The sequence below is a fragment of the Myxocyprinus asiaticus genome, chromosome 3 (genome assembly GCF_019703515.2).
Source record: "Myxocyprinus asiaticus isolate MX2 ecotype Aquarium Trade chromosome 3, UBuf_Myxa_2, whole genome shotgun sequence".
NCBI lineage: Eukaryota > Metazoa > Chordata > Actinopteri > Cypriniformes > Catostomidae > Myxocyprinus > Myxocyprinus asiaticus.
Genome location: NC_059346.1, coordinates 60,924,109 through 60,950,986, shown reverse-complemented (window position 1 = coordinate 60,950,986; position 26,878 = coordinate 60,924,109). Strand labels below are relative to the sequence as shown.

The 26,878-nt window shown below is 38.3% G+C and overlaps 1 protein-coding gene across 5 annotated transcripts in view; it reads right to left on the bottom strand.

The window, feature by feature from the left end:
• The window catches only part of clip1a (CAP-GLY domain containing linker protein 1a), an 83,510-nt gene that overhangs the window by 1,249 nt on the left and 55,383 nt on the right, over positions 1 to 26,878 (bottom strand). For 3 of the 5 annotated variants that reach the window (XM_051672239.1, XM_051672257.1, XM_051672248.1), the window contains 11 exons: positions 26,474 to 26,526; positions 24,728 to 24,845; positions 19,826 to 19,866; positions 16,519 to 16,636; positions 15,492 to 15,577; positions 12,368 to 12,488; positions 9,971 to 10,023; positions 9,315 to 9,432; positions 7,090 to 7,219; positions 1,939 to 1,991; positions 185 to 312 (listed from right to left, as the gene is read on the bottom strand). In XM_051672239.1, coding sequence (XP_051528199.1) covers positions 185 to 312; positions 1,939 to 1,991; positions 7,090 to 7,219; positions 9,315 to 9,432; positions 9,971 to 10,023; positions 12,368 to 12,488; positions 15,492 to 15,577; positions 16,519 to 16,636; positions 19,826 to 19,866; positions 24,728 to 24,845; positions 26,474 to 26,526 — 1,019 coding nt within the window. Of the gene's footprint in view, positions 1 to 184; positions 313 to 1,938; positions 1,992 to 7,089; positions 7,220 to 9,314; positions 9,433 to 9,970; positions 10,024 to 12,367; positions 12,489 to 15,491; positions 15,578 to 16,518; positions 16,637 to 19,825; positions 19,867 to 24,727; positions 24,846 to 26,473; positions 26,527 to 26,878 lie in introns of those variants that run through there. The other 2 variants (XR_007894709.1, XM_051672267.1) reach the window with 2 other exon arrangements.

The following is a 26,878-nucleotide window of genomic DNA, read 5'->3' as shown; positions in this document are numbered from 1 at the left end:
CTGCGTAGACATGGCAAGAGTCTTAGACACTGGGTAACCAACTTATTATAATTAACTGATTTTCGCAGATAACGATAGTATGAAAACCAACTATTGGCACTAATTTCTGTATGAAAATTAAAATAATTAATTCAATCAAGTCTTGGGGCTGTATGGTGAGAACAAAAAAAATAATAAAAATCACCTGTTTTGGCTGTCCATTTCACCAGCAGTGTTTCCATTGAGTGCTGCCTCTGCCATCTTCTCTAGTTTAGACTTCAACTCGTCATTCTTCCGCTGCAGATCCACAATAACCGAATTCAGGAATTCAACCTGCTCAAAAGACAGCAGTTAATCAGCATACGACGTAATGATCACTTTAATGCCTAATCATGCAAGACAATACATTTAATTTATCCACCAAATGCATTTGTTTACTACTGCACTGCAATTCTTGCTAAGCTTGCGACGGTGAAGCATTAGCTTGTAGTCTTACACTTCAACTTTTCATTGTCAATTCCTTAATTAACATGAATTATATATACACTGATGAGCCTAAACATTATGATCACCTGCCTAATATGCCGTTGAACCTCCGCGTGCCCCCAAAACAGCGCCGACCTGCCGAGGCATGGACTCTACAAGACCCCTGAAGGTGTCCTGTGGTATCTGGTACCAAGACATTAGCAGCAGATCCTTCAAGTCATGTAAGCTGCGAGGTGGAGCCGCCGTGGACTTAATGGTCCAGCACATTCCACAGATGCTCAATCGGATTGAGATCTGTGGAATTTGGAGGCCAGGGCAACACCTTGAACTCTTCACCATGTTCCTCAAACCATTCCCGAACAATATGTGCAGTGTGGCAGTTCGCATTATCCTGCTGAAAGAGGCCACTGCCATCAGAGAATACCATTGCCATGAAGGGGTGTACCTGGTCTGCAATGATGTTTAAGTAGGTGGCACGTGTCAAATTGACATCCACATGAATGGCTGGACCCAGGGTTTCCCAGCAGAACATTGCCCAGAGCATCACACTCCCTCCATCGGCTTGTCGTCTTCCCACAGTGCATCCTGGTACCATCACTTCCCCAAGTAAACAATGCACACCTTCCACATGATGTAAAAGAAAATGGGACTCATCGGACCAGGAGACCTTCTTCCACTGCTCCAAGGTCCAGTTCCAATGCTCGCATGCCCATTGTTGGCGCTTCTGACAGTGGATAGCTGTCATCATGGGCACTCTGACTGGTCTGCGTCTACGCAGCAGGATGCAATGCACTGTGTGTTGACGCATTCCTCCCATAACCATCATTTACATTTTCTGTGACTTGTGCCACAGTAGACCTTCTGTCAGTTCGGACCAGACGAGATAGCCTTCGTTGCCCTCATGCATCAATGAGCCTTGGGCGCCCAACACCCTGTCGCCGGTTTGTGGCTTGTCCCTCCTCGGACCACTGTCGATAGGTACTTACCACTGCTAACCGGGAGTACTCTGACCCAGTAATCTGGCCATAACAATTTCGCCCTTGTCAAAGTTGCTCAGGTCTTTACTCCTGCATTCACAACACGTTGACTATGAGAACTGATTGTTCGCTTATTATCTAATCTACCCAGACCTTGACATGTGGCCTTGTTAGGAGATGATCAACATTATTCGCTTCACATGCGAGTAGTCATAATGTTTTGGCTCATCAGTGTATATCTGCAAATAAAACTGCAAAAAAATAAATATAAATAAATAATAATTTAAAAAACATTTTATATACGGTATACTGTAAATTGTTGCAATTTGTTTCTGGTCCATTGGTTAATGGGCTGCTATTAATGATCGGTCAGACAATATTAAATATTAAGAGGTCAATGTTGTTTAATTGCCTATTTAATATTAGTTAAATCTTTGCGCTAGTGTTAACTTGAGATAGTAATAGATTATGACAAAAATATAACCGCTCTGCATACCTGACGCCCAGCGTTCTCCTTTGCTTCCCTCCACTGATTCAGAGCAGAATCATCTGGTAGATTGAACACAAAACACACACACACACACACACACACACACACACACACACACACACACACACACACAAACCACTTAAATCAACCAAACTTTTCAAGGAAATAAACAAAATAGCTTGAATGCATGTAGATTCTACTCATAATATGCAAGTTGAGTAAGGTTTCTAAATGTAACTGTAATTTTAATGCATATCATTTATACCTTTGCTGCATTCCAAAATTATTAGAAAGATTAGACAACATTATTAGGAGTGTCTTTGGCAGTTGGTTTCTCATCATGATCACTTAAATTAGTTGATTTGGAACAAACATATTTAAATGGAAAATCTAAAGCTCTTTTTTTATTTTATTTTTATGAAAATGGGTACTAGTGGTATTTAGATCCTAAATCTAACCAAAATGCAACTATAAAATTGCAGTCTGGAAGAATTTAATGCAAATCCAAATACAAAAAAGAATGTGTAGTTTTAATGAATTACTCCTTTGTTACTTCAGAGAGTCTGCTTTTACCATGAAAAGTAGCACTTTGACATAACACATCCAAAATTTAAATGATCATTTATTAGAGTGAATACAGGCAAAATGCGACATTAATTATCATTATGTGTATATTCTTCAATTACTAAAAGTCAGCATTAAGTTCTAAACTAGTATGGGATGATGGGTTTTTGTAGTTCTGACCATTTCTGGGGGCATGTCATACCACATGTGGAAAGCAGTGGTGGGAAACACTATGGTACAATGTAAAAAGTGCAATGACGAAACCATCGGAGGCGAATCATTTTAAAGGGGTCATGTCATGAGGAATCAAATTTTCCTTGATATTTTGACATATAAGAGGTCATTCCACTATAAAAACAAACAGTAAATTTCAGAACTCAAATCTTAATCCCCATTGCAATAAAAAGCATTTACTGAAACCATGCTGAGACTTCCCTATGTCAATAGGTGGCCCATTAATTCATGACTGCCTCTACAGCAACATCATCAACGCCTACTTTGTCATCACACATTGCCCACTGGGGCTAGTTTGGAAACAGAGAGAGAGCAGGACAGACAAGCCTGATGCTACACCTAACTATTCCTGAACACCAAAGGGGACCCATCTGGACCCAATGATTTTTGTATATAAACATGCACTAGACAGACCTTTGATCATTGTCACGTATCTCTCCCAGCTATTAAAAGATGTGGCGTGATGTTACAACTCTGAAAAAGAGACCTTGTTTCATTTAGCTGCTGCATCTTGTTGTTTTGAGCACAAACGCATCCTGACGTGCTCTTGCAGCCCATCTGTGATATTTTTTAATGTTGGTGTAGGTAAACATGCACTAGATGGACGTCTTTGACAGTTTGGATGCGTTTCCGGTGATGTTCGCCTCAGCGCACGTCACGATGATACTGTACAGTATGTGTGTGTGTATCTTGTTCATCGTCTTTTGGACTATGTATGTGTGGTGTTTTTCGGCTCATATCAGCATGGATTGCTTGTGAACCAGTCATAATATGATTCAAGCTTTGCAAAGGAACTGTTATTGAAGGATGGGGGAGTTGAACACTATTGGACTCGATCACAGAACTGTGAGTAAACAGATTAATTCATGAATGTTTCATATGTCATGACTGTTTGATAGTTAATGGCACTGCTGCGCTTACAGTAAGTGAATGGTTTAATATATTCGGATGCAATGTGTTGGATGTGCATTGTGTAAATCATGAAATTTTGTTTTATGATGTTGTGGAGCTTGTTTATTCTCTTCCGATTGAGTTTCAAATATGGCTGTATTTGAGGGGGCTGCACAATGTTAGCCAATCATAACAGTGGGTGTTTACTAAATTTCTACAGCAAATAGTTTTCCTAAAAATGTATGTCCACATATGTGGACAGCGAGACTACGTAAAAACACCAAGCTATAGAAAGTCTTTTTTTTTTTTTTATCAAACTGTTTATGTTTCCAGGAGTGTTGGTTATTCATGTTTTAGTGATATTACAGACATTTCAGTTGATTTTATGTAAAGCTGAAATACACTATATTGCCAAAAGTATTCGCTCATCTGCCTTTAGACGCATATGAACTTAAGTGACATCCCATTCTTAATCCATAGGGTTTAATATGACGTAGGCCCACCCTTTGCAGCTATAACAGCTTCAACTCTTCTGGGAAGGCTTTCCACAAGGTTTAGGAGTGTGTTTATGGGAATTTTTGACCATTCTTCCAGAAGCGCATTTGTGAGGTCGGACACTGATGTTGGACGAGAAGGCCTGGCTCGCAGTCTTCGCTCTAATTCATCCCAAAGGTGCTCTATCGGGTTGAGGTCAGGACTCTGTGCAGGCCAGTCAAGTTCTTCCACACCAAACTCGCTCATCCATGTCTTTATGGACCTTGCTTTGTGCACTGGTGCGCAGTCATGTTGGAACAGGAAGGGGCCATCCCCAAACTGTTCCCACAAAGTTGGGAGCATGGAATTGTCCAAAATCTCTTGGTATGCTGAAGCATTCAGAGTTCCTTTCACTGGAACTAAGGGGCCAAGCCCAGCTCCTGAAAAACAACCCCACACCATAATCCCCCTCCACCAAACTTCACAGTTGGCACAATGCAGTCAGACAAGTACCGTTCTCCTGGCAACCGCCAAACCCAGACTCGTCCATCAGATTGCCAGATGGAGAAGCGTGATTCGTCACTCCAGAGAACGCGTCTCCACTGCTCTAGAGTCCAGTGGCAGCGTGCTTTACACCACTGCATGCGACGCTTTGCATTGCACTTGGTGATGTATGGCTTGGATGCAGCTGCTCGGCCATGGAAACCCATTCCATGAAGCTCTCTACGCACTGTTCTTGAGCTAATCTGAAGGCCACGTGAACTTTGGAGGTCTTTGCGATTGACTCTGCAGAAAGTTGGCGACCTCTGCGCACTATGAGCCTCAGCATCCGCTGACCCCGCTCTGTCATTTTACGTGGCCTACCACTTCGTGGCTGAGTTGCTGTCATTCCCAATTGCTTCCACTTTGTTAAAATACCACTGACAGTTGACTGTGGAATATTTAGTAGTGAGGAAATTTCACAACTGGACTTGTTGCACAGGTGGCATCCTATCACAGTACCACGCTGGAATTCACTGAGCTCCTGAGAGCAGCCCATTCTTTCACAAATGTTTGTAGAAGCAGTCTGTATGCCTAGGTGCTTCAATTTATACACCTGTGGCCATGGAAGTGATTGGAACACCTGAATTCAATTATTTGGATGGGTGAGCAAATACTTTTGGCAATATAGTGTATGATTCTTATTCAAAGTAATGTCCAGTATCATCCAATCACTGCCAAGCATGTTAAAATAAAATGAAGCATTATACAATTCTGAATCTATGTACTGATTACCATTGTCCCATGTCTGCCAAACATGTTGAGTGGTCCAAACATCATCTGCAGCCTGAAACTAAACTTTTGGTCGGATTTTAGGACTGAATGCACTTAGCTGCATAGAAAGCTATAGGATGTCCCCTTGCTCCCAATTTACTGAATGACTTAACTGCCAGTGTTCTGCACTGGTCTCAGAACAGTTCGAAATGCACCTTATTTTCAACCTAACTCCATAAAAAGCCTCTGAAAATTTTTTCAGTTTTTGGATGAACCCATTTATTCTCAATGTGAAAATGCACAGTACATATATAGGAAGGCATTTACTAATGTTAATTAATAGAATCATATTGTACAGTGATAACAAAATAAAATATAACAAAATGTATACTAAATGAAGCAAATGGCCCACAGATGTGTTAGACTTGAAAGTTATAAAAAATAACTAACATGTTTTTTCTATTTTTGAGGACATGCAGTGCCAATTTCCACATATCATGTTTATCAGCGTGCTAACTTGCGAAAAATGAACATATTTTTTAAAGCAGCATATCAAATGAAACTAGAGACTACTCTTTACAACCAAACAGGTTTCAATGAAAAAACTTGAGATTTCTTACCAGAGGTACTTTTGTTGGTGCTGCATCTGTAGGAGCGCTTCATGGAATTTGATGGCATGCTGTTGTGTCATGTGACTCGGTGCGGCAGAAGTTTAACCCTTAAATGACAGTCTAGAGTCTTGTGCACAGTATTCAGTTGGTTTTTATTCATTTTAATTATGCGTTGCATATAGCAAAGCCAAAATACAATGTCCACGCATGTAGATGCCGGGTCGCATGAGGTTAAAGAAGGCGCTTAGGCCAAAAGAGCGTTTCAGACAGAGGGCCAGAGACAGGTTGGAAATTGATCATATAATATGCAAAAAAAAAAAAAACTTCACTACCATTATCAGTGGACCTCAGGGAAGATAATAAAATTATGAGCCCTTTAAGGTTATAAAATAGTGAAATGTGATGGTTAGTTTGTGAGTGTAATATATTTTGGCAGTCTTCATTCTTGCCAGCAGTGTATTGGCAAACTTGGACTATGTATTATCGTTAAACTGGGACAGCCATTTAAGTTGTTTTAAAAGGAGCAAAGAGCAAATGTCTTAACCATTTTAAGCTAAACTACATGGCAAAAAATAGTACTTTCATATACAGTATTTGCCCATAATAAAAGTACAATTCCTAACCCTAACTAATAGTTCAAACTAAAAGTGATGGGTTTATGTGAACTGGCTCTAAAGATAGCTTGTCCTCTTGCTTTGCTGTCCAATTCATTGTAATAATGATAATAAACCATGTATTTCAGAATCCAATGGCAGGGAAGAGAAAATGAAGAAGCACAAGACAGACAGGAAGTTAATTTAGTGCAATGGAGAGGGGGTAAAGGGTCATATATTTCGGATTCAAATCTTTTTGTAGCCTATATCAAATAAATACAAGCCTAAAAGTGTTCTAAATTGATTGAAAAATGTATTATTCAATTATCTGTATAGTGTGATAGAGCTCCTAACTATTTAAAATGTTATCGTTTGAGGGGCTAAGCCATTCGGAACATATTTTAAAACGGCGACAATGACAAAATTGTCCACTTTACCTGTATTCATCATGTGTATTCTGACCTTTGTAATTAATTTGAATAATTTTTAAAGAGATATGCTGGTTCAATGAAAACTACCCATAAAGCCATGAGTACCTGAGGATGCGTCTCCCTGGCTGTTGATTTGAGCATCTGCTAAACTCTTCTCTAGATGCTTCACTCTGTCCTGCAGCTGAGCTTTCTCACTCTCATGAGACTTTACAGTGGACTGCAGAATGTGTGCCATCTGCTCACAACAGACACATTTATTGTAACACAAACAATAATAATAATAAAACAGCAATAGAAAGACAATTTTAGAGTCCATTTTAAAGTTGAAGAGTGTAATTTCTGCAGCACTACCAGAGAACTGCAAAAATAATGATTGTTTTCAAACAGGTTTCCTGGTTATTCCCCACATCTGCCATTGGTCAAACAAACAGATAGTCCCTCTCTAAACTGATTGCCTCAGTGTTGCTATGTCAGGCCAGTCAGGCCACACATACACACAAAAAAAAAAGAGCAATGTTTTTACAGTGCCACACAGCCAGGGCTGTACTTAAGAATTCTTGGGCCCGGAAAAAAATGTGTTCAGTGTATATATACAGGTGCATCTCAATAAATTAGAATGTCGTGGAAAAGTTCATTTATTTCAGTAATTCAACTCAAATTGTGAAACTCGTGTATTAAATAAATTCAGTGCACACAGACTGAAGTAGTTTAAGTCTTTGGTTCTTTTAATTGTGATGATTTTGGCTCACATTTAACAAAAACCCACCAATTCACTATCTCAAAAAATTAGAATATGGTGACATACCAATCAGCTAATCAACTCAAAACACCTGCAAAGGTTTCCTGAGCCTTCAAAATGGTCTCTCAGTTTGGTTCACTAGGCTACACAATCATGGGGAAGACTGCTGATCTGACAGTTGTCCAGAAGACAATCATTGACACCCTTCACAAGGAGGGTAAGCCACAAACATTCATTGCCAAAGAAGCTGGCTGTTCACAGAGTGCTATATCCAAGCATGTTAACAGAAAGTTGAGTGGAAGGAAAAAGTGGTTGTGGCACAACCAACCAAGAGAACCGCAGCCTTATGATTGTCAAGCAAAATCGATTCAAGAATTTGGGTGAACTTCACAAGGAATGGACTGAGGCTGGGGTCAAGGCATCAAGAGCCACCACACACAGACATGTCAAGGAATTTGGCTACAGTTGTCATATTCCTCTTGTTAAGCCACTCATAAACCACAGACAACGTCAGAGGTGTCTTACCTGGGCTAAGGACAAGAAGAACTGGACTGTTGCCCAGTGTTCCAAAGTCCTCTTTTCAGATGAGAGCAAGTTTTGTATTTCATTTGGAAACCAAGGTCGTAGAGTCTGGAGGAAGGGTGGAGAAGCTCATAGTCCAAGTTGCTTGAAGTCCAGTGTTAAGTTTCCACAGTCTGTGATGATTTGGGGTACAATGTCATCTGCTGGTGTTGGTCCATTGTGTTTTTTGAAAACCAAAGTCACTGCACCCATTTACCAAGAAATTTTGGAGCACTTCATGCTTCCTTCTGCTGACCAGCTTTTTAAAGATGCTGATTTCATTTTCCAGCAGGATTTGGCACCTGCCCACACTGCCAAAAGCACCAAAGGTTGGTTAAATGACCATGGTGTTGGTGTGCTCGACTGGCCAGCAAACTCACCAGACCTGAACCCCATAGAGAATCTATGGGGTATTGTCAAGAGGAAAATGAGAAACAAGAGACCAAAAAATGCAGATGAGCTGAAGGCCACTGTCAAAGAAACCTGGGCTTCCATACCACCTCAGCAGTGCCACAAACTGATCACCTCCATGCCACGCCGAATTGAGGCAGTAATTAAAGCAAAAGGAGCTCCTACCAAGTATTGAGTACATATACAGTAAATGAACATACTTTCCAGAAGGCCAACAATTCACTAAAAATGTTTTTTTTATTGGTCTTATGATGTATTCTAATTTTTTGAGAGAGTGAATTGGTGGGTTTTTGTTAAATGTGAGCCAAAATCATCACAATTAAAAGAACCAAAGACTTAAACTACTTCAGTCTGTGTGCACTGAATATATTTAATACACGACTTTCACAATGAGTTGAATTACTGAAATAAATGAACTTTTCCACGACATTCTAATTTATTGAGATGCACCTGTATATGCACACATGTATATGTATGTGTGTGTGTGTCTCTCTCTCTCTCTCTCTCTCTCTCTCTATATATGTAAAATAAATAAATAATAATAAAAAAATCACTTTACCTTTGAGATAAATGTTAGCACTTTGTGCAGTTGTTTACAGCAGTTTTCACATAAACATACCTCATTTTTTAGAGAGTCTAATTCTTTGTCCTTTTGTAAGATCAAGGCACTCTGTGTTTGGAGAGATTGCTGAAGTGCTGTTTTCTCCTCTTCTGTTTTACTTGTTAAAGTGCTCTCTCTGTGCACAGAGATAGTATCAGAGCCATAACCAACAAAAACACACTGAGGGAGATGTGTCTCCCCCATTGTTCATATTGTAATTTAAGTCAATCAATACAGGTTTTCCAAAGACTGAAATTTCTGTCTTCTCTCAAATTTGTATATTTGTTTACATCCTTGTATTATTTGACAGACATATTCTGCATTCATTCATCTGAGGGTGTAGGGTCAGCACATGTACAGTTTAAACAATGAAGCAAGACTGTCTAAACAGTGGCATCATCCATGACAACCATTAAGCATTAGTTGGAGTAAAAACGTGCAGTTGTTGGCTGTTGGCTTATAAATTGAATATGGCAAAAGTCACATTATCCGCTAAGAACATAAGCCGATGCATGTGAAAACACTGGAAACCGGAAAATGAAAACAGGCTTTCCTTATGCATAATAACACTTCCGTGTTCAGGAAAAGGGTGGATACAGTACATGAAACAAAGAAGCAAGGCCTTCTATACAAGACACAATCACAAATACATTCCATTTTCTGTAGTTTCTTACCTCATTTTAATCTTCTTCAACTGACTGTTGAGCTTGTCACACTCCTGTTTAAGCTGCATTTAGATAAAAATAAGATAATTTAGGACATTTACTTATTACAAATTGAGCTCATAAATGAGCACAATATTGTATTCAAATGATTTGAGTAAAAATATGTAGCCAACAAACAACAATTATTATTATTTTTTAAACATTATTATTATTAATGTATTGATTATATATATATATATATATATATATATATATATATATATTAGTTGAAGTTTACATACCCTTAGGTTGAAGTCATTAAAACTCATTTTTTATCTAATCCAGATTTCATATTAGCAAACTATAGTTTTGGCAAGTCATTTAGGACATCTACTTTGTGCATGACATGAGTAATTTTTCCAACAATTGTTTACATACAGATTGTTTCACTTTTAATTGACTATATCACAATTTCAGTGGGTCAGATGTTTACATACACCAAGTTAACTGTGCCTTTAAGCAACCTGTCAAGCCTTTAGGCAATTAGCCAATTAGCTTCTAATAGGCTAATTGGAGTCAATTGGAGGTGTATCTGTGGATGTATTTTAAGGCCTACCTTCAAACTCAGTGCCTCTTTGCTTGACATCATGGGAAAATCAAAAGAAATCAGCCAAGCCAAAATATAATTGTGGACCTCCACAAGTCTGGTTCATCCATGGGAGCAATTTCCAAATGCCTGAAGGTACCACATTCATCTGTACAAACAATAGTATGCAAGTATAAACACCATGCCACCATACCGCTCAGGAAGGAGACGCATTCTGTCTCCCAGAGATGAACGCAGTTTTTTGCGAAAAGTGCAAATCAAACCTAGAACAACAGCAAAGGACCTTGTGAAGATGCTGGAGGAAACAGGTAGACAAGTATCTATATCCACATTAAAATGAGTCCTATATCGACATAACCTGAAAGTCTGCTCAGCAAGGAAGAAGCCACTGCTCCAAAACCACCATAAAGCCAGACTACAGTTTGCAAGTGCACATGGGGACAAAGATTTTACTTTTTTGAGAAATGTCCTCTGGTCTAATGAAACAAAAATTGAACTGTTTGGCCATAATGACCATCGTTACATTTGGAGGGAAAAAGGGTGCAGCCTGCAAGCCGAAGAACATCATCCCAACCGTGAAGCATGGGGCGGCAGCATCATGTTGTGGGGGTGATTTGCTGCAGGAGGGACTGCTGCACTTCACAAAATAGATGGCATCATGAGGAAGGAAATTTATGTGGATATATTGAAGCAACATCTCAAGACATCAGCCAGGAAGTTAAAGCTCGGTCGCAAATGGGTCTGGACAATGACCCCAAGCATGCCTCCAAAGTTGTGGCAAAATGGCTTATGGACAACAAAGTCAAGGTATTGAAGTGGCCATCACAAAGCCCTGACCTCAATCCGATATAAAATTTGTGGCCAGAACTGAAAAAGCATGTGCGAGCAAGGAGGCCTACAAACCGGACTCCGTTACACCGGTTCTTTCTGGAGGAATGGGCCAAAATTCCTGCAACTTCTGAGAAGCTTGTGGAAGGCTACTCAAAACGTTTGACCCAAGTTAAACAATTTAAAGGCAATGCTACCAAATACTAACAAAGTGTATGTAAACATCTGACTCACTGGGAATGTGATGAAAGAAATAAAAGCTGAAATAATAATTCGCTCTACTATTATTCTGACATTTCACATTCTTAAAATCAAGTAGTTATCCTAAATGACCTAAGACAGGGAATGTTTTCTATGATTAAATGTCAGTAATTGTGAAAAACTGAGTTTAAATGTATTTGGCTAAGGTGCACATATATATATATATACAACGATCAGCCACAACATTAAAACCACTTGCCTAATATTGTGTAGGTCCCCCTCGTGCCACCAAAACAGCGGCAACCCGCATCTCTAAATAGCATCTGAGATGCTATTCTTCTCCTCACAATTGTACAGAGTGGTTAGGAGTTTTCACAGACTTTGTCAGTTTGAACCAGTCTGGCCATTCTCTGTTTACCTCTCTCATCAACAAGGCGTTTCCATGCCGCTCACTGGATGTTTTTTGTTTTTGGCACCATTCGTAGTAAATTCTAGAAACTGTTGTGCGTGAAAATCCCAGGAGATCAGCAGTTACAGAAATACTCAAACCAGCCCGTCAACAGAGAATGGCAAGACTGGATCGAACTAACCGATCTGTACAATTGTGGTGTGAAGAATAGCATCTCAGAATGCTATTCTGACATGCGGGTTGGTGCTGTTTTGGCGGTACGAGGGGGATCTACACAATATTAGGCAGGTGGTTTTAATGTTGTTGCTGATGGTGTGTGCAACACACACACACGCACGCACACACACACCATATTTTGCTACAGTTCTACTCTTTAACATACATTGAGTATAATGTCACTGTCTTTGTGGCTGCTGACAAGTTCTGTGGTTAGCTTTTCATTCTGTTGTTTCAGTGAGTCCATTGCCTCAGTTTTATCAGCAACTGCTTGTTTCAACTCCTCACTGAAACACACAAATGCAGTTAATCACAAACACAGACCTTTCAAGGTGGTTAAAGACTTCTTACACCACCCTGAAAATGTCTATAAATAAACCATCAACAAAAAACAAACAAATATATATGGAATATTTATATGTATATACTGTATACATACACACACACACACACACACACAGACATATAGTATGTACACGGTGTTATATATTTTAGTGTGTATTACAATAGTAGGGCTGCCCCCGACCAAAGATTTTCCTAGGGGTCTAGTAGGCGTTAGTTTAAGCCATTAGTCGACTAGTTGCACGTTTATGATATTAATTTAATTACTTAAATATATTTTTTTGGGGGGGGGGGGGCATCAGAAAATGGTCTGAGTTCCAGGGCTGAGAAAGAATGTTATAAGTAACATTGGTAACACAGTTCTACATTACAGAGAAATACTAAACCGTACTAATGAGCCTTTAAAATATAAATTTTACACGCACGAAGCAAGCCGCAGCGACACCGGCAAAGCGGTAATGATTCTGAATGTGTCGGAAAAACCAGCAAGGAGACTGTCTGAACATTTTGTTAATTTATAGAGAGAAATGCACATTAGGGTTGTGCTGACAGACGATGATCTAAGGAATCGATGATGGTCAGAGTGATCGCCAATAGCTGATGCCTTTGATAATGTCAAGACGATATTTGGCTCGTTTTCTCATTAATGTATTCAGTTATTATTATAATTATAATTATTATTATTATTATTATTATTTTTAGGCTATTATTATTATCAAATTAATATTATAAATAATTTGCCTGTAGACACACAGACACGTGCTTGAAGAAACACACTTTATTATATTATTAAGAACAGATGAAAGAAAAGCCGTCTATGCGCATGTGTGACACGCTGTTTGTACGGAGGCGTGCAGTCTCGTGGAACACACGCATGTAAAAGGTTCTTACTCTTTCTTTGTTTCTGTCTTCTGAATTTATTTTTTTTGCAAGAACATTATCACCTATGAGTGCTGCAAATGACCTCAGACATCTCAGCTCAGGAGGTGATTTGAGTTCAGTTTACTTTATTTCCACAGAGCAGATCATTGTGACCACAGCTCTGCAGCCTATACATCTGTGATTACAACATAAAATACAAAAACACGTTCACCTCAAACCATGATTTATATTGCAGTGATTATTATCCTCATTATGATTATTATTTTTACATTATATTTATAATTGTTTTTATGTCTTCATTTGTGTAGGTAATTTTCCGCCTGCATGTTTAGACAGATACTTGCCTGACGGTAAATGGTAGGTTACTTATATATACACAGTACATATATATATATATATATATATATATATATATATATATATATTTTGATCACTTCATTATTTTAATTGATTCTTCGTTTCATTTGCAGTGCAATTTAAATTTAGAAATGTATCTGATATAAGTTTTTCATTTTTAAATAAATTAATTCGTTTTCAATGCAAAATCACTAAAGCAAGAATATTCACGGATCCCTCAGCCCTGGGGTTGCCGAAGTAATTGGATATTGGATATCTGTACCGGTCGGGTATTTCGTTATCCGGGAAAATACATCTTGTGTGTGAATACATTCGTTTTGTTCCCTCCTTCACGAGATATATATATATATATATATATATATATATATATATATATATATATATATATATATATATATATATATATATCTCGTGAAGGAGGGAACAAAACGAATGTATTCACACACAAGATGTATTTTCCCGGATAACGAAATACCCGACCGGTACAGAATGCACGGATGAAGTAGGTTAGTTTCCAAAGAGATGTTGTCCTTCACAACTGCTGTAAAGCCGTCTTTCAAAAAGTTGAACAACACACATTTTAATTGCACTTAATTTTTTTCCAGTTTTATTTGAATTTTTAGTTAAAATAAATAAAGTTTGAAGTTTGAAATCAAGGTGTCTTGCTTTATTGTGTAGGCTTAACCCTGACTCTTAACATCCAGCGGTAATAGGGGTTCATCGGTTTCCTGTGGATTTTTTTTTTTCTGCGACCAACCGACCAATCAAAACTTGGTGACCAAGACTCTTCTCATCGACTAACGTTTGGTCGACTATTAGGGGGCAGCCCTAATTATATTAAATGTATGCAACTATGGGTTGCAATGACTAGTCAAATTCTCTGTCAGTTTAGCCACTAGTCGACAGCATCCAAATATAAATATATTCAAATATTTTTGAAATTACGCTAAAGAGTGACTAAAGTGAATACGGAGTGCTTTGCGTTTACAAAGCATGTTTGAGGGAACTGTGCTGCAGACATTTAAAGTGTTCTTTTTCACATACAAGCCAAAATTCTTGCGACACCCTGAAACCAATCGAGAAACTAACATATGTTTTTATGACAACGCAAGTAACATAGATCTGTCAATGGAGGTATACAAGCATTTTTGTTATGTAACAGAGCTGCAGCTCTAAATAGAAAATTAAGTGATTATTAATTGGCCAATTATTGACCAAATTAAAACCATCAGCATATCGGTCATAAGCATGCCAACGTGAGATAAAAAAATAAAATAAAAAAACGATAGTTTATTTATAAATGTGTAAATTTATTGTGTTGAATAAAATTTATAATAATGTTTTCTGTGTGTAATATTAGGAAATACCTACCAATTTATGAAATCTGACAAAGCATGTTAGAATGCATAATATGAATCTGTAATGTTTTATCGTATGTAAAAAGTGAGTTCTGTTGTGTAAAAATGTTTTAGAAGTACAAAATAGCCTTTTTCTCCATGTCAAATGGTGATTTTATCATATTTCAAAATTTTTTTAGAAACCTTTTTAATCTTGTATTTATCTTTCATTGTGGCTCTCTTAAAATTTGTCATAAATGTAAAACACTTAATATCTAATGGAACTTCCTCTAATGACACAATTACAATTAAGAACACATATATAAAAAGTATTGCAGTACAGTATATGTCCAGAGGGTTGAACACACTCACATCTCTTTAGAGAGACTGCTGATCTTCTGACTGTCAGAACTCAGATCCTGTTGATACTGCGATTTCTGCTGCGTTACAGCATCCAGCTTCAAAACATAAAAACAAAATCATTCGGATATATTTTAATAATACATGCACCATAGGAAATGAGCAACCTGAAGCAGACAGCAATGCAAGGAATGATTTCTATAAATCTGTTCACTGGGGGCATTAAGACATTAAGGCATGACCTTCTATAATTCATAATTACATTATATGCATAGCTGTGGAGAAATGTGAATAACATTTTGTTTGTAAAAAAAACAAGAATCATGTTTACAGTAATGCATTTACAATGGAAGTCTATGGGGTACGTGTACCAGAGGGTTTAAAGCTGAAATGTGCAGTTTTGGATTTGTTAAAACGCATTAATTCTTCCTTCCAAAAATGTGTCGATCTTGACAGGTAAAGTTATCCAAATCCCTGATAGCACACGCACATCAACTAGACGTCTTGATGTGTGTGTTTTCATCTGGAAGATGTATTTTTTTTACAGTGTTGTTAGCTCATCTGCAATACGTCTGTAAAACATTTCCTCTCAGATGTCAAAAAGACATTCGGCAGATGTATTTGAGATGTTTATGATTTACATATGTAAATCTGATCTTTTTTAGATGTTTATCAGATGTTAATTCGAATGTTATGCTTTCCAGATTAAACATCTCGGAGATGTACGTGTGCTATCAGGAAACCATTATTCTAGCAGTGGGACTACAGATGAACTTCTGGTTATACATTGATGATGTAATTCCTCTGGGTGGATTTTTCCCCTGCACATATCCTGGGAAAGTTACAGAGTTTTCCAACTTTACATGGGAAACAGTATACATTTAACATTTATTCTGGTAAAATGCCTCGCCTTATAGATTTTCCTTTTTTATATATATTTTTTTCCTTGTGATACTTTTAATAAGAGTAGTGCAATTATTGTAATACAGTGCTTCTTATTTAGAACTTTAGGCACTCATAACTTCATTCAGAATGTTACCTCATATCTCAGAGAGACTAATTCTTTGTCCTTTTGTGAGATCAAGGCACTCTGTGTTTGCAGAGATTGCTGAAGTGCTGCTTTCTCCTTTACTGATTCACTTGTTAAAGTGCTCTCCCTGTGCACAAGATAAATTGTATGATGTGGACATTATGCATTAAAGGAATTGTTCAACTAAAAATGTCCTTTACGGTCACTTTCATCTCGTTTCAAACCGATGTGAGTGTCTTTCCTCAATGGAACACAAAAACAAGTTAAGCAGAATGGGCACACTGCACTTTTCCATAAAATAAAAGCATACAGCGACCAGAAAAGACAAATGCACCATAAAAGTACACTTGCACATGTCTTGTGACTGAGTGCAATGTGTTTTACCTCTTGAGACCCCGCATCCACATGTGTGGACATTACGTTTTGGGTTCGCTATAGGCTATGCATAATTTAATTTCATTTAAGCCGACTGACCTCAGTTCAGAAGACTCTGTGCTGTCATTAAAGGGTTAAACTATCGATGCACCGAGCCATGTGACAAAACAACATTGTGCCGATCTCAGCGGAGTTTGTCTTTGGGAGAAACAGCAACAAAACTACATCTGGTAAGAAACCTAAAGTTTTTACATTGAAACCTGTTTGAGTCAAAGACCAGAGTCTCTTGTTTCATCCGATATGCCATTTTAAAAATGTCATCGATTTAACACGAAACGGCACACTGCTAAACACTATGAGCACATACGTGGACTATAGGCTAATTTTCCTTAAACTATCCTATATTTACTGTGCATTTTTACATTGAAAGCAACATTTTCCAACTTTTGGATGCATCCATTGATTCTCAGAGGCTGCATAAGGAGAAAATAAGGTGCATTTCGAAATGTTTTGAGACCAGTGCAGACAAGTCATTCACTAAATAGGGAGCATCCAATAGCTTTCTATGCAGCTAAAATCCGATCAAAAGTTCAGTTTCAGGCTGCAGATGATGTTTGGACCACTCAACATATTTGGCAGACATGGGACAATGATAATCAGTACATAGATTCAGAATTTTTCAAGCAAAAATGTTAACATTGTTGTCAGTGATTCGATGATGCATGCCTTTACTTTGAATCAGAATTATGCAAATTTTAGATGTAATGTCTGTAACATCTCAAAAACATGAATAACCAACATTCCTGGAAACAATTTGATTTAAAAAAAAAAATAATCGCAAAGAATTTCACAAATGAGTCCCACTGTCCACATATGTGGACATACATTTTTAAGAAAACTATATGGTCTAAATATATATACCGGTTTCACGGTATACCACGGTATGAAAATTTACGGTTATCATACCATGTACATTTGCTTATCTACGGTATTGAGAAAAAAAATGCAACCGGACGGAGAATCACACCTGCGCGTGCGCATCTGCTTTCCTCCTCGTCTGCCTGTCAGACTCGTCAACTTGCGCCACACACACACATGCAGCGGAGAAAATGTCAGAGAGAAGAGATTCTGACATAAGTGAGTGTGTGTGTGAGTTAAAGCAGTGTTTCTCAACTGGTGGGTCGCAGGTCTGTTCGGACTGGGTCGCGGACAGCAGGGAAAGAACAATGCCATGGTTCTCCCATTGAAGATATGTCGGTGGCCACCCAAGTGATAGCCTATTTAGGACTGCCGAGGCAGATTTAATGATAATCTCGCAATCAGCTAAAGGCTTCTCATCTGCACTTTCGCAGGAGTGTAACGGAACCAGCTTGCTATCATGATCTGCTCTTCTCTCTGACGCACGTGTGCAACAACCGGACTTCCCTCGATATTGCGGAGCGCAGACCTCTAAACCGATGTGACCAATTTCAATTCTAGTGAGACTTTTCTAGTTTAAAGTGTTATATTTTTCATTATACATCATCACCTTTACAAAGTTATTTCACGATTTTATATGAGTAAAAGTAACTTTTAAATTTGACAAAATGTTATTTTCTTAAGAAATAATCTAAAGGTAGAATCTATTAGACCTCATTTTATTTCAACAGTGGCAGTTGTAGTTAAAGTTTCAAGATCTCAACTAGTATTTATTTTTTCATAAATACTGTAATTTGTTATTATTATTACTGTTATTTAAGACTAGCTACACTGACCTAACCATGGTAATTAGGAGCCTTTCCTCCTGTGTAATATGCATGTTCTGTTTGAAATTAGGAAACAAACGGGATAATAATGGGCTCATATAAGTAAATATGCTCCTCAATTTTTAAAAGAGGGGAGAACAAAACTTCCTGTAGTTTTATTGTTGACATCAACAACAAAAATAAAGTTACTTGATGCATGTCCTTGTACTTGAAAACCATGAACAAAACTATGCAACATAAAAGGAAATGCGAACCAGGATACATTAAATACAGGTTACGTTTTTACTATGGTGGATCGCCACTTGATTTCCAATGTAAAATCTGGGTGCTGAAGCAAAACCAGCTGAGAACCACTGAGTTAAAGGTACAGACAGGAGCAGTCTGGCTGTGCTGTTGCACACCTACAGTATATGTTAATTATTAATAATAATAGGACATTACTTTAAAAGCTCACACAGCTAATGTTATTTTTCATTTAGTAGTTAATTTAACATGCTATGCTAACATGTAAATCAACATGCTTTAGTTATATAACATATTATAGTTACATGCAATTTTTTTTAATCGTGTTTATAATTCAGTTTATTATAATTCTGTTAGCTTTCTTATTTATTTATTTTTATTTATACACATCAATTAAAAAAAAATGGTTTCAAGTTTCAATAATACAAAAGCGTTTGTTCAACCAAAAAAAAAAAAAAAAAAAAAAAAATTGTTTTCACTCCTTTAAGGGTCATTGTAACTGATAATAATAATTGTGTAATACCGTATACCGTGATATTTTCTGAGACGGTTATCGTACTGTGAAAATCTCATACTATTGTAACCCTAGTAGTTACAAATCAAGGGGAATGGAAAATGCACAGAGCAGCCACGCTCGGGTCTCAGGAGGTTAAACGTTTTGATTTAAGCGAATTGTGACTACATTATCTGTTCCTCACACATCTGTTGTATGACATTCAGAACAAGTGCACGGGTAGCATTTTATGATGTTTTTTGTCCTTTCTGGAGCTAGAAAGCCATGGTTCACCGTCTACTTTTGTTGCCTGGAAAAGGGTAGCTTAGACAAGTTTGTGTTCCATGGAAGAACAATTTAATTTTGTGTGTATTTTTAGTATTCCTTCAATGCATTAAGTTGCAAGGTCAGCATACATGGCACCATAACAATTCCATAACCATTCTCTGTAGTTTCTTACCTCATTTTCATCTCCTTCAATTTTTCACACTCCTTTTCGAGCTGCAATAAGAGTGAAGAGAATTTAGGACATTTACTTTGAAGAACGAACGTAAATGAGCACAACATTGTACAGTGCATCCGGAAAGTATTCACAGCGCTTCACTTTTTCCACATTTTGTTATGTTACAGCCTTATTCCAAAATGGATTAAATTAATTATTTTCCTCAAAATTCTACAAACAATACCCCATAATGACAATGTGAAAGAAGTTTGTTTGAAATCTTTGCAAATTTATAAAAAAAAAAAAAAAAAAAAAAAAAAAAAAAATCACATGTACATAAGTATTCACAGCCTTTGTCATGACGCTCAAAATTGAGCTCAGGTGCATCCTGTTTCCACTGATCATCCTTGAGATGTTTCTACAACTTGATTGGAGTCCACCTGTGGTAAATTCAGTTGATTGGACATGATTTGGAAAGGCACACACCTGTCTATATAAGGTCCCACAGTTAACAGTGCATGTCAGAGCACAAACCAAGCCATGAAGTCCAAGGAATTGTCTGTAGACCTCCGAGACAGGATTGTATTGAGGCACAGATCTGGGGAAGGGTACAGAAAAATATCTGCAGCATTGAAGGTCCCAGTGAGCACAGTGGCCTCCATCATCCGTAAATGGAAGATGTTTGGAACCACCAGGACTCTTCCTAGAGCTGGCCGCCCAGCCAAACTGAGCGATCGGGGGAGAAGGGCCTTAGTCAGGGAGGTGACCAAGAACCCGATGGTCACTCTGACAGAGCTCCAGCATTTCTCTGTGGAGAGAGGAGAACCTTCCAGAAGAACAACCATCTCTGCAGCACTCCACCAATCAGGCCTGTATGGTAGAGTGGCCAGACGGAAGCCACTCCTCAGTAAAAGGCACATGACAGCCCGCCTGGAGGACTCTCAAGACCATGAGAAACAAAATTCTCTGGGCTGATAAAACAAAGATTGAACTCTTTGGCCTGAATGGCAAGCATCATGTCTGGAAGAAACTAGGCACCGCTCATCACCTGGCCAATACCATCCCTACAGTGAAGCATGGTGGTGGCAGCATCATGCTGTGGGGATGTTTTTCAGCGGCAGGAACTGGGAGACTAGTCAGGATCGAGGGAAAGATGAATGCAGCAATGTACAGAGACATCCTTGATGAAAACCTGCTCCAGAGCGCTCTGGACCTCAGACTGGGGTGAAGGTTTATCTTCCAAAAGGACAACGACCCTAAGCACACAGCCAAGATAACAAAGGAGTGGCTACAGGACAACTCTGTCCTTGAGTGGCCCAGCCAGAGCCCAGACTTGAACCTGATTGAACATCTCTGGAGAGATCTGAAAATGGCTGTGCACCGATGCTCCCCATCCAACCTGATGGAGCTTGAGCGGTCCTGCAAAGAAGAATGGGAGAATCTGCCCAAAAATAGGTGTGCCAAGCTTGTAGCATCATACTCAAAAAGACTTGAGGCTGTAATTGGTGCCAATGTATTGAGCAAAGGCTGTGAATACTTGTGTACATGTGATTTTTTTTTTTTTTTTTTTTTTTTAATAAATTTGCAAAGATTTCAAACAAAGTTCTTTCACGTTGTCATTTTGGGGTATTGTTTGTAGAATTTTGAGGAAAATAATGAATTTAATCCATTTTAGAATAAGGCTGCTTTTGTTTGAATAACAAAATGTGGAAAAAGTGAAGCGCTGTGAATACTTTCCGGATGCACTGTATGCCAATTATTTAAGGCATACAAATATTTAGGCAACAAACTATAGAAACACGCATTTGCAACCCATTTTATTCTGTAATATGATGTATTTCAGAGTGAAAAGGAATATTAAACAAGAAAAACAAAATGTAGGACATAATTTTATCCATGGGGAATTGAAGTGTCAGTTCTATACCTGAATGACACCAGACCTGAAAGCACATTTGCAGTGGGTTGTAGAGTACTATTCCCCTCCTGAAACTCTGCAGGCTTGGAGGCTTATTGCTCCCTCCAGCGCAGCTCCACTTAACCCAATGGTAAAAATTTTATTCCAATCTACTCTTATTTACTGTTATTGCTAGGGGTGGGCGATACAAGCAAAAAATGTATTGACATTTTTGGTCAATAACGATATACATTGCCTGGCCAAAAAAAAGTTGCATACTCTAATATTTTGTTGGACCACATTTAGCTTTGATTACGTCACACATTCGTTGTGGCATTGTTTTGACAAACTTATGCAACATCACAACATTTATTTCCATTCAGAGTTGTATTAATTTTTGGCCAGGATCTTGTATTGATGACGGGAGAGTCGAACCATTCCGTAAAGTCTTCTCCAGCACATCCCAAAGACTTTCAATGGGGTTAAGATCAGGACTCTGCGGTGGCCAATTCATGTATGAAAATGATTCCTCATGCTCCCTGAACCACTCTTTCACAATTTGAGCCTGATGAATCTTGGCATGGTCATCCTGGAATTTGCCCGTGCCGTCAGGGAAGAAAAAATTAATTGATGGGTTAACCTGGTCATTCAGTACATTCAGGTTGTCAGCTGACTTCATTTTTTTGCCGCATAACGTTGCGGAGCCTAGACCTGACCAATTGAAACAACCCCAGATCATAACACTGCCTCCAGAGGCTTGTACAGTGGGCACTATGCATGAAGGATGCATCGCTTCACATGCTTCCCTTCTTACCCTGACACACCCATCGCTTTGGAATAGGGTAAATCTGGACTCATCAGACCACATGACCTTTTTCCATTGCTCCACAGTCCAATATTTATGCTCCCTAGCAAATTGAAGTCGTTTTTTTCCGATTAGCCTCACTAACAAGTGGTTTTCTTGTGGCCACACAGCTGTTTAGTCCCAAACCTGTAAGTTCTTGTCGCATTGTGCATGTGGAAATGCTCTTACTTTCTCTATTAAACATAGCCATGAGTTCTACTGTCGATTTTTTACAATGTGACTTCTCAAAGACTTTCAGTGATCTCCGATCACGATAATTCAAGATGTTTTTCCAACCACATTTCTTCTGCAAAGCTGATGGTTCACCACTATCCTTCCAGGTTTTAATAATGTGTTGGACAGTTCTTAACCTAATTCCAGTGATTTCAGCAATCTCCTTAGTTGTTTTCTTTGCTTGATGCAGACCAATAAATTGCCACTTCAGAAACACAGTAACATCTTTTCTATGACCACGGGATACATCTTTCAACATGGTTGTTTAAGAAATGAGAAGCTACACACTGCATCAGTTAGGGTTAAAAGAATTGTTGCCAGCTGAAACATATTAATCACTGCAATAATGATCCAATCATAAGTATCTGCTTATTTAAATCCAAACGGCGACTTTTTTTTTTTTTTTTTGGGCCAGGCAGTGTATAATACACACATTTTTATGGGAAGTAATTCAACAACTGAGAATGTAATGAATAAGTTCCTTTCTGATTTAGAATGGGATCCAAAGTAATGGTAGACCTGCCATGTGCATTGCAATGAAACAACTATCAATAAATAAAATATTATTTTAATAATTAGTTATCTATTATATCTACTCTGCCTCATATTTCAATCCCAGCTAAAAATGAGGCATGAATAAAAAAAAAAAACATTTCTATGTTTTACATATAAGCATTTGCTTTGCTTCCGAAGCAAATCCCTCCATCATGTATTTGTTTTGGATTTAGCCTTCCATTGGATACTGGGAACATTTTTGGCGTCTATACAGTAGATATACTGTAAATGCACAGTTGACAAAGGTATTGTTTAATAATTCCTATGGTAATTTACTCTGTGATCACTTTCCTCTCCGTGTTTTCGGTAGAACAGATCTCAGTAGGAAAGCTTAACGGCGTCAGCAACAGTAACTAAGGGAAGTGGTGATTACAGGAAAGTCAGTTCCACACCGAAGAGGATGCAGCTTTTTAAGCTCCTCGGAAAAATAAAGTGACTGAACTAGAGGTTGCATTAAAGGGAAATTTTTTTGTTATTTACAGAATTTTTAAAACATTGACAGATAATTCCAAAATACTCTCCCGTCACTCTGACAGATTAAAAAAGTACAAGAAAGAAGGCCCATTTAAGAGGCATGAAATAGAACTAGCGCATCAGTATACATTTGAATCATCTTTGTTTTCTCTCTCTCACACACACACATACACACATACTGTATAATACTATAATAACATAATATATGATTATATGACATAATACAATGATTTTTTTGTAGCACAACCTCTTATGGGAACACACATTCACTACCATGTGACGGCATTTTGCATAACTGCGATAGCACTGATACATGAACATTTCTACTGGTATATACTTTTAACAGATTTATCGCCCACCCCTAATTCTTGCCATAACATTTATTACATTAACTTTAAACATTAAATTACAGTGGTAAAAGGCTGCATTACTACTACAGTAGCCTAAAACAATACCTAAATATTTATTTGACAAAACGGTAACATTAACCAATAGCCTGTACTTCATAGGTGACATCAGTCGAAAAGAAAATCGTTTCAGAGGCAGAGCAAGTTAATAAAATTTAATAAAAGATTACAAAAGGCAAACATTTTTTAATCATGCCCAAAAAGACCAGGGATGTGTTTCCAAATAAGTTGAGTAAATAGGGTCAATTTTGATGTCATGTTGACATTTAGCTTTTTTTTTTTTTTTTTTTTTTAAACCTTATGATACTTTGTTATACTAGTCTGGTGCAACGATTGTTCCAAAGAGACTGTCCTTTAGAACTCATTTAAACACTCATAACTTTCATATTTTAATGGCTGTGGAATATAAATCACAACCAAGGGGAGGAATATACTGCAATTTATGAAAAACTTCCACTGTCCATTTCATTAAAAAAGACTAGCAGGATTTTTTGATTCATGCAGGATCATACCTCATTTCTCAGAGAGTCTAATTCTTTGTCCTTTTGTGAGATCAAGGCACTTTGTGTTTGGAGAAACTGCTGAAGTGCTGCTTTCTCCTTCTCTGATTCACTTGTTAAAGTGCTCTCCCTGTGCACAAAAGACATTGTATGATGTGGATATTCTGCACTGAATCCTTATCATTTAACCTCATGTCATTCCACACCTATATGATTTTTTTTCTTTCATGGGACACAAATGAAGTTTAGCGGAATGTCCATATTGCACACTTATAGTGACCCGGGACTGTCAGGCTCCAAAAAGGATGTAAAAGTAGCCCAAATGAGATTTGAGAGTTATGGAGTGAATAACAAGTGCAAGGCAAAATTTCAGTCAATTTTTCATACAAAGCTCGTAAGGCTTCAGAAGACTTTGAATATAGAGCATTAGTCGTAAGGTCTACTTTAATGGGTTTTTAGTCCTTTTTGGAGCTCCACAGACCCTGATCACTATATGCTTTCACTGTATTAAAGTACAGCAATTTGGGCATTCTGCAAAATATTTCCTTTTGAGGTCCAAAGAGGAGAGAAAATCATATATACACTGATGAGCCAAAACATTATGACCACCTGCCTAATTTGCTCGCAGATCTGGCACCAAGTGGTATCTGGCACCAAGACATTAGCAGCAGATCCTTCAAGTCCAGAGGTTGCGAGGTGGAGCCACCGTGGATCGGACTTCTTGTTCCAGCACATCCCACAGATGCTCAATCGGATTGAGATCTGGGAAATTTGGAGGCCAGGGCAACACCTTGATCTCTTCATCATGTTCCTCAAACCATTCTCGAACAATGTGTGCAGTACGGCAGGGCACATTATCCTGCTGAAAGAGGCCACTACCATCAGGGAATACCATTGCCATGAAGGGGTGTACCTGGTCTGCAACGATGTTTAGGTAGGTGGCACGTCAAATTGATGTCCACGTGAATGGCCGGACTCAGGGCTTCCCAGCAGAACATTGCCCAGAGCATCACACTCCCTCCAGTGACTTGTCATCTTCCTGCAGTGCATCCTGGTGCCATCACTTCCCCAGGAAAATGACGCAATTGTACATGTGAAAACGGGACGCATCAGACAGACGACCTTCTTCCACTGCACCAAGGTCCAGTTCCGACACTCGCATGCCCATTGTAGGCACTTTCAACGGTGGACAGGGCTCATAATGGGCACTCTGACCGGTCTTCGGCTACGCAGCCCCATATGCAGCTGGCTACAATGCACTGTGTGTTGTGACACATTCCTCCTGTAACCATCATTAAAATTTTCTGTGACTTGTGCCACAGTAGACCTTCTGTCGGTTCGGACCACACGGGATAGCCTTCATTGCCCTCGTGCATCAATGAGCCTTGGGCGCCCAACACACTATCGCCGGTTGTGGTTTGTTCCTTCTCGGACCACTGTCGGTAGGTACTCACCACTGCTGACCGGGAGCAACCCACAAGTCTTGCCATTTCAGAAATACTGTGATCCAGTCATCTGGCTATAACAATCTGACCCTTGTCAAAGTCGCTCAGGTCTTTACTCCTGCCCATTTCTCCTACATTCAACTTGTTAACTACAAAAACTGATTGTTCACTTACCATCTAATCTACCCAGTCCTTGACATGTGGCCTTGTTAGATGATGATTAATGTTATTCGCTTCACCTGTGAGTGGTCATAATGTTCTGGCTCATCTGTAAATCAACCACAAATACTTTCAATTCTCTGTCATTTCTTACCTCTTTTTCATCTCCTTCAATTGATCATGAAGGTTGTCACACTCCTTTTTGAGCTGCATTAAGAGTGAACACACAACACAGTATTCAAATCATTTAAGGCAAATATATATATATATGCAACAAACTACAGAATTTACGAAACCATTAAGTATTTTTTTCTCTTTGTGAAGGTTTTAGTAACATTAGTGCAATTATTGGTCAAAAAAGATTTCATTCTCACATTCACATCCTGTTTAAACATTAATAACACTTTCATATTATAATGGCTGTAGTAAATTGCATAGTATCAAGCTGCGGAGCATTCAGCACTTTATAAAAAACATTGATCAATTTCATTCAATTGACAAGTGTTGAGTGTTTTTTCCTCCAGGCTTCCAGACGCAAACTAAATAAATCTACTGTTTA